General features: G+C 39.9%; 1 protein-coding gene across 4 annotated transcripts in view; it reads left to right on the top strand.

Moving 5' to 3' along the window:
* The first annotated feature begins 212 nt into the window (after positions 1–212).
* The window catches only part of POGLUT1 (protein O-glucosyltransferase 1), a 28,122-nt gene continuing 21,134 nt past the window's right edge, over positions 213–7,200 (top strand). For 3 of the 4 annotated variants that reach the window (XR_004286918.1, XM_032347886.1, XM_032347883.1), the window contains exons 1-3: positions 214–374; positions 1,010–1,100; positions 2,271–2,414. Coding sequence is in view for 2 of the 4 variants with exons in the window: in XM_032347886.1 (XP_032203777.1) it covers positions 290–374; positions 1,010–1,100; positions 2,271–2,414 (320 nt within the window). In the remaining 2 variants the exon portion in view is untranslated. Of the gene's footprint in view, positions 375–1,009; positions 1,101–2,270; positions 2,415–7,200 lie in introns of all 4 variants that reach the window. The other variant, XR_004286919.1, reaches the window with a different exon arrangement.

Genomic DNA, 7,200 nt, shown 5'->3' with positions numbered 1-7,200 from the left:
TTTGAACCTTTCACTACACCTGGTGACTTGAAGCAGCTAACTCTGCTGTCTAGCAACAAACAAACTAGCTGGACAAGCCCTGCGCTGCAGGCGGAGAACTAGGCTGACTCCCCGCACCGCCCTCCCAGAGAAACGGATTGGGGACGGGGGGGCGGGGCGCGGAGTGGCGCGCCGCCATCTCTGTGCGGGGCGGCCCACCACCCACGTGGTGCGGCGCCCACGGCCATCTTTGTGCGGGGCTGAGTTTCCGCCCGCGCAGCCGCGGGGACTCCGCAGTGGGTTGCGGGTGATGGAGCGGTGGGCGCGCCCGCAGCTCAGGCTTTGGCTGCTGTTGCTATTACTGCCCCCAGCGCCGGGCCGCCAGAAGGAGTCAGGTGGGCTCCCGGCAGGGCAGAGCCTGCTGCTGGAGCGCCGTCTGGTTCGGTCCGGAGGCGCCCTCCCACCCCTCCTGGCTCCCCGGTGAGGCCGGCGGCCAGCTGATGCTCTGGCCGCTGGAGCGCAAAGCTGGGCAGAGGGCACGGGGGAGCCTTGGAGCGGAGAGTGAGAGCGTTTGGGTGTCTGGCGCTGCTTTTACTGCCCAGAGTAACCCGTCTTTCGGGATTGGGATGGTGGAGAAGAGAGGGAATTGTGTTCTCCCACAGCGGGTGTCGCCTGCGCTTGGTTGCGCTGCTGCTCCCTAAAACACACTGGGGGATAACTCGTGTGCATGCCTGTGTGTGCGTGTGTGTGTGTGTGTGTGTGTGTGTGTGTGTGTGTGTGGTTCTTAGTGAATTGCCAGAGAGATGAAGGGAGAATTAATATCGGTGCCTTTTAACTGATCCTCTTTATAGGGTTCACTTTGATTAGTAAAAGGTGAGAATACGTGTCACCAGTTTATTCATAGCTTTCTGAGTGCCAGACTTGGACATTTTCTAATTTCTTGGCCATCTGTTGGTTCTGCATGCCTGCTGCCAGCAAATGAGAATGCTCAGGGTATTTTGTTAACTCTCATTTACTTCACTTCTTGAAGGTTCAAAATGGAAAGTATATATTGACCAAATTAACAGGTCTTTGGAGAAATATGAGCCATGTTCAAGTCAAAATTGCAGCTGCTACCATGGGTGAGTTCACTTCTTTTATATGTCTTTGAGAGTTTAGTGCTTGTCACAAGAAGTCCCCTAAAATCCCCTAGATGCCTGGGTTACAGTGATCAGAGGGCCAAGCATGCCTTCATAAAAGACAAGATTCCTGCAGTGGGTTTCTTATTTCTAAGGAACAAAGATGTACTAGGATAGGAGAGGCCTAGATGGTGTCAGCAAGGCTACTTACTTCTTGGAGTTAGCTACACATACTTGTCCCTGCTCCCCACTGGACTGAAAGCTTCTTGAGATCAAGGCATACGTCTTAATCATGTTGCATCCCCGGTGCTGGCCCTCAGTAAGAGTTCAGTAAATATTGTCAGGGGAATGAACATGTTTATAAATGAACCTAATCATACTTTCTTATTGGTAATTTTTAAGTATGCAAATTATGACTGAGAAGGTAGTGTGAAAGAAAGATTACTCAAAGTAATCTTTGAGTAATCAAAGTGATCAAACCCAAGCTAGCAGCCTTGGGTTCTCGTTGCCGATCTCCCATTAATTATCCCTGTGGCAAGTCCTAACTTCTCTGAGTCTTAGATTCCTCGTCAGCTAAATAACAGGGTCCTTTATTTCCTCATTGTGTTGTTCTATGACTCCTCAAAAAATTCACCTAATGCTTAAGACACTTATTGAAAAACTATATAACCAACTTTAAAAAGGGATACAAAATAGTGTAATTTCTGATTACTGCTGTCAAACTGTTAGAGTATGTGTGGTGAGTGGGGGTCACACAGACCCAAACAAGGGAGTCAGTCTGAGACCAAGGACATCAGAGAGTGTCAGACTGTAAGGCAAAGATCATACCTTCTATGGGAATCAGAGAAGGGGAGGTTAGGGGGACTGCAATGACTGGGAGGACATGGGTGTTGTGTGAGTATTGAAGGAGGAATGTGCATCAAGCAGAGGAGGGGCAATCCAGATGGAGGGAGGAAGAAGAAAAGTTGACTTGCTTTTTCCTCTTTGTGGCTTTGTTGTTTTGGTTTAGATTACCTGTGTGCTTCTGGGGGAAACATTGCTTATTCCTGCCTTCTATTCTTTCCCTGGTTTACTTTGTTTTCTAATACTAAATCTATACCCACAGATAAAAAGTAGGTAGAATGGTACCACTTTCTTGACCTGCTTTACTTGATGATTCACATTCTTTTCCAGGGTCATAGAAGAGGATCTGACTCCCTTCCGAGGAGGTATTTCCAGGAAGATGATGGCAGAAGTAGTCAGAAGGAAACTAGGGACCCACTATCAGATAATTAAGAACAGATTATACCGAGAGAATGACTGCATGTTCCCTTCAAGGTAAGAATTATGAGGTAGATAGATATATCTTTCAATCTTCTTATTTATGGGCTTACTTGATAATGTTCTCATAGAGAAGTTAGTTAAAGGGGCCCACAGGTGAATCTCTCCTCACATTTCAGAGGGACCAGAAAATAGTGACAAGCTCTTCTTACCTGGGGATTTTTCTTGCCAACTCCTGTCCCCTCTTTCTCCTATATTAAAGTCTGTCTCCTCTCCTTGAGGCTTGAGCACATCAATGATTGTATTGGCTATGGCTCTGCCCTGCTCATCTTTCCCCAGATATAGAAGCTGTAGGGAATGGGCTGATGAAACCCAGCAGGAATAGGCTGGGCTCAAGGAGAAGAAGCACTGAGTGTTTAGCATGGGTCAAGTATTGTTCTAGATACTGAGTATTTGGAAAAAGGTGATGGGAAGACAAGAGTAACTGGGGCTGCAGATAATGCAGACTATTCCAGCCAGGAATTCAGGTGTGAGAGTTGAGGTAACTTATCAGTGGGCTGAGGGTTGGGGGCAATTAGGGAGGGTCATGGACTGAGCCTGAAGGTTGGGTGTAGGTAGCATTATATATTTATACAATAAATGAGAAATCTCCCTTATAGGAGGCCTTTTTTTTTTTTTTTTAACTCAAATCTTTATAAAATTACAAAGTACAAAACTCAGAGGTCATGGTATTCCCCTACTTAAGATCTTCTTTCTAAACAATCTCTATTCTGTCATTAAAAGTAAAGTAAGTGAGGGACACCTGAGTGGCTAAGTCATTAACCATTTGCCTTCAGCTCAGGTCATGATCCCAGGGTCCTGGGATTGAGCCCCGGGTGGGGCTTCACCCCTCAGTGAGAAGTCTGCTTCTTCCTCTCCCTCTCCCCCTCCTCCTGCTCATGCTCTCTCTCTCTCTCTCTGTCAGGTAAAGAAATAAAACCTTAAAAACCAAAAAAGGTAAATGAGCAGTAGTGCAAATAATATCCATCCATATGGACATAAAGAATTTTTCTTAATAACAACTTTATTACACGTTATTACATTTTCATTGTCAAAAATATGTGAAAACAACAAAAAAGAAAATAAAGATCACTTAATATCCTACTACCCTGAAGTAATCACAATTACATTCTTGTTATCAAGTGTTAGGGTAAATAAGGTGGTAGTGGGCAAAATTATTTAGGTTTTTTTTTGTTTTTGAAGATTTTATTTCTTTATTTGAGAGTGAGTGAGAGCACATGAGGGGAGGACAGAGGGAGAGGGAGAAGGAGACGTCCTGCTGAGCAGGGAGTCCTGTTGCAGGGCTCAATCCCAGGACTCTGAGATCATGACCTGAGCCAAAGGCAAAGACTTAACTAACTGAACCACATAGGTGCCCCTGTTGAGGTATTTTAGACAGGCATTTCTTTCATTATTTGGGACAATAATAGAGACTTTATAGATTGTGAGTGTAGAGGAATTTCTAATTTCTACAAATGAGAAAAAAAATAGGAGTATAGACATTGTTAGAATTTAAAAGCTCACCTAATGTAGTTAGCTGAACAATTTTCAGATGAAATTAAATACAAAATTTCTGAAAGGCACATACCTCTCATTCCAGACCTCAGAACATTTTGGTCAGAATCATGAGCTTGTAGAAATGTTCTTAAGGGAGCACAGGACATTTCATTGACAATAAAATGTTCTGTATCTCTAATGCATGGAAAGTTCCCTATCTCAACTACCTACAGAACTAAGGAAACAGAGTTGAGCAAAAAAGAAACAAAATGAAATATTCAGAACTAGTGTCCTTAATGAAATGGACACAGTTGAATAGTATCTCAGATTCCCATCTAGCCAAAAATAGTATCTTTCTAAGTCTGGATACTTTTAATTCACCCAGTCCGAGGAGCCTGTAAGGCATATAAAAAATTTTATTCCGAACAAAGTAAAATGTAAATTCAGCACTTCAAGGATGAGCTGAGAGATTTTGCTGAGGAACCAGAGCACCATGTAATTAAATGACTGGAGATCTGTCATTTCAAAGATGGAGAATAATGGTATTTTTAAAATAATTAACTTTAGAGAGGTATGGCTGACATGAACTGCGCATACAACTTCATAAGTTTCTTTATGTTCATTATCATTTTTAAAAATTAATTTATTCCTTTTTTTTAAAGATGTTATTTATTTACTTGACAGAGAGAGAGCCAGAGAGCCCAAGTGGAGGGAATGGCAGAGGGAGAGGGGAGAACCAGGCTCTGCACTGAGCAGGGACCCTGATGTAGGACTCAATTGCAGGACCCTGGGATCATGACCTGAGCCGAAGGCAGATGCTTAACCATCTGAGCCACCCAGGAGCCCCCAAATTTAATTTATTCTTAATTGAAGTATAGCTAATATACAATATTATATTAGTTTCAGGTGTACACGATAGTGACTCCACATGTCTATGCATTACAAAATGCTTACCGTGATACATGTGGTTACTGTCAGTCACCATACAAAGTCATTACAGTATTATTGAGTATATTCCCCATGACTTTTTATTGAAGCATAGTGACACACAACATTCCCTTAGTTTCAGATGTACAACATAGTGATTCTGGACAACTCTGTATGCCATGCTGTGCTCACCACAAGTATAGTTACTGTCTTTAACCATACAACACTATTATAATACCATTGACTATATTCCTTATGCTGTATTTTTTATCCTCATGACTTATTTATTTCATAATTGGAAGTCTGTATCTCCCAGTCTCCTTCACCCATTTTCCCCATCCCCTCTCCCTTTCTCTTTGGCAATCATCCGTTTGTTCTCTGTACTTATGGGTCTGTTTCTGCTTTTTGTTCATTGATTTGTTTTGTTTTCTAGGTTCCACATATAAATGAAATCATATGAATTTATTTATATATTTATTAAGTCTTTTTGGTATATGGTATTTGTCTCTCTCTGTCTGACTTATTTCACTTAGCATCATAACCTCTGGGTTCATCCATGTTGTCACAAGTGACAAGATCTCATTCTTTTTTATGAGTGATTAATATTCCATTATATATAGGATATGTATATCATATATATTATATATAAAATATGTACTTTATATAATATATACTATACATTATATACTATATATATTGTATATATACTAATTTGAAAAGATGGACCAAGATTTTATATATATATATATATATATATATATATATATATATATAATCTTTGTCCTTTTATCTATTGATGGACTCTCAGGTTGCTTCCATATGTAGACTATTGTAAATAATGCTGCAGTAAACATAAGGGTATATATATCTTTTCAAATTAGTATTTTTGTTTTCTTTGGATAAATACCCTCTAAAAGCAGAATTATCAAATCATAGGGTATTTCTGTTTTTAATTTTTTTGAGGAACCTCCATACTGTTTTGCACAGTGACTACACCACTTTGCATTCCCACCAACAGTGCTTGAAGGTTCTCTTCACATCCTTGCCAACATTTGCTATTTCTTGTCTTTTTTGTTACAGCCATTCTGACTGGTGTGAGGTGATGATGTCTTGTTATGGTTCTGATCTGCATTTCCCTGTGTCTGTTTGCCATCTGTACATAATGCATCTTCTTTGGAATATGTTTATTCCTGTCCTCTGTCCATTTTTTCATTGGATTGTTTGTTTTTTGGTGTTGAGTTATAGGAGTTATGTATTTTTTATATTTACCCTTTACTAGATGTATCATTTGCAAATGTCTTCCTCCATTTAGTATGTTGCCTTTTTGTTTTGTTGTTTCTTCACTGTGCAAAAGCTTTTTAGTTTGATGTTGTCCCAATTGTTTATTTTTGCTTTTGTTATCCTTGCTTGAAGAGACAGGTTTAAAAAGATATTGCTAAGACTAACATCCAAGAGTTTACTACCTGTTTTCTTTTAGGAGTTTTATGGTTTCAAGCCTTGTACTTAGGTCTTTAATCCATTCTGAGTTTGTTTTTGTATACAGTGTAGGAAAGTGGTCTAGTTTCATTCTTTTGCATGTAGCTGTTCAGTTTTCCCAACACCATTTATTGAAGAAGCTATTTTTTCTCCATTTTATATTCTTGCCTTCTCTGTCATAGATTAATTGACCATACAAGTGTGGGTTTATTTCTGGGCTGTCTATTCTGTTCTAGTAATCCATTTTTGTGCCAGTGCCATACCATTTTGATTATTATTGCTTTGTAGTATAATTTGACACCTGGGATCTTGATGCTTACAGCTTTGTTCTTCTTCCTCAAGATTGCTCTGGCAATCCAGACTCATTTGTGGTTCCATACAAATTTTAGAATGATTTGTGCTAGTTCTGTGAAAAATGCTATTGGTATTTTGATAGAGGCATTGAATATATAGATTACTTTCAGGAGCATGGACATTTTATCAATATGAATTCTGCCAATCCACGAGTATGGTACATCTTTACATTTAATTGTATCATCTTAAATTTCTTCCATCATTGTCTGACAGTTTTCAGAATATAGGTCATCTACCTTATTGGTTAAATTTATTACTAGGTATTTTATTCCTTTTTTTGGATATTTTATTCTTTTTGCTGTAATGGCAATTTCTTAAGTTTTGATATATGTACACATCAAGATAATGAACATATCTGTCACTCCCCAAATGTTCCCTGTGCCTCTTTGCAGTCCTTCTGCCCAAACCCTCCCTGCCATGCCATCCTTTTACCCCGTCCTCTGGCATCCACTGATTTGCTTTCAGTCATAGATTATTTTCTGGAGTTTTATATAAATGGAATTATAAATAGAATTATATAGTATGTGAAAGAGTGCTATTTTGAAAGCTA

The sequence above is a fragment of the Mustela erminea genome, chromosome 1, assembly GCF_009829155.1.
Source record: "Mustela erminea isolate mMusErm1 chromosome 1, mMusErm1.Pri, whole genome shotgun sequence".
NCBI lineage: Eukaryota > Metazoa > Chordata > Mammalia > Carnivora > Mustelidae > Mustela > Mustela erminea.
Note: the sequence above shows the minus strand (reverse complement) of the source record. Positions and strands in the feature narration are given on the sequence as shown.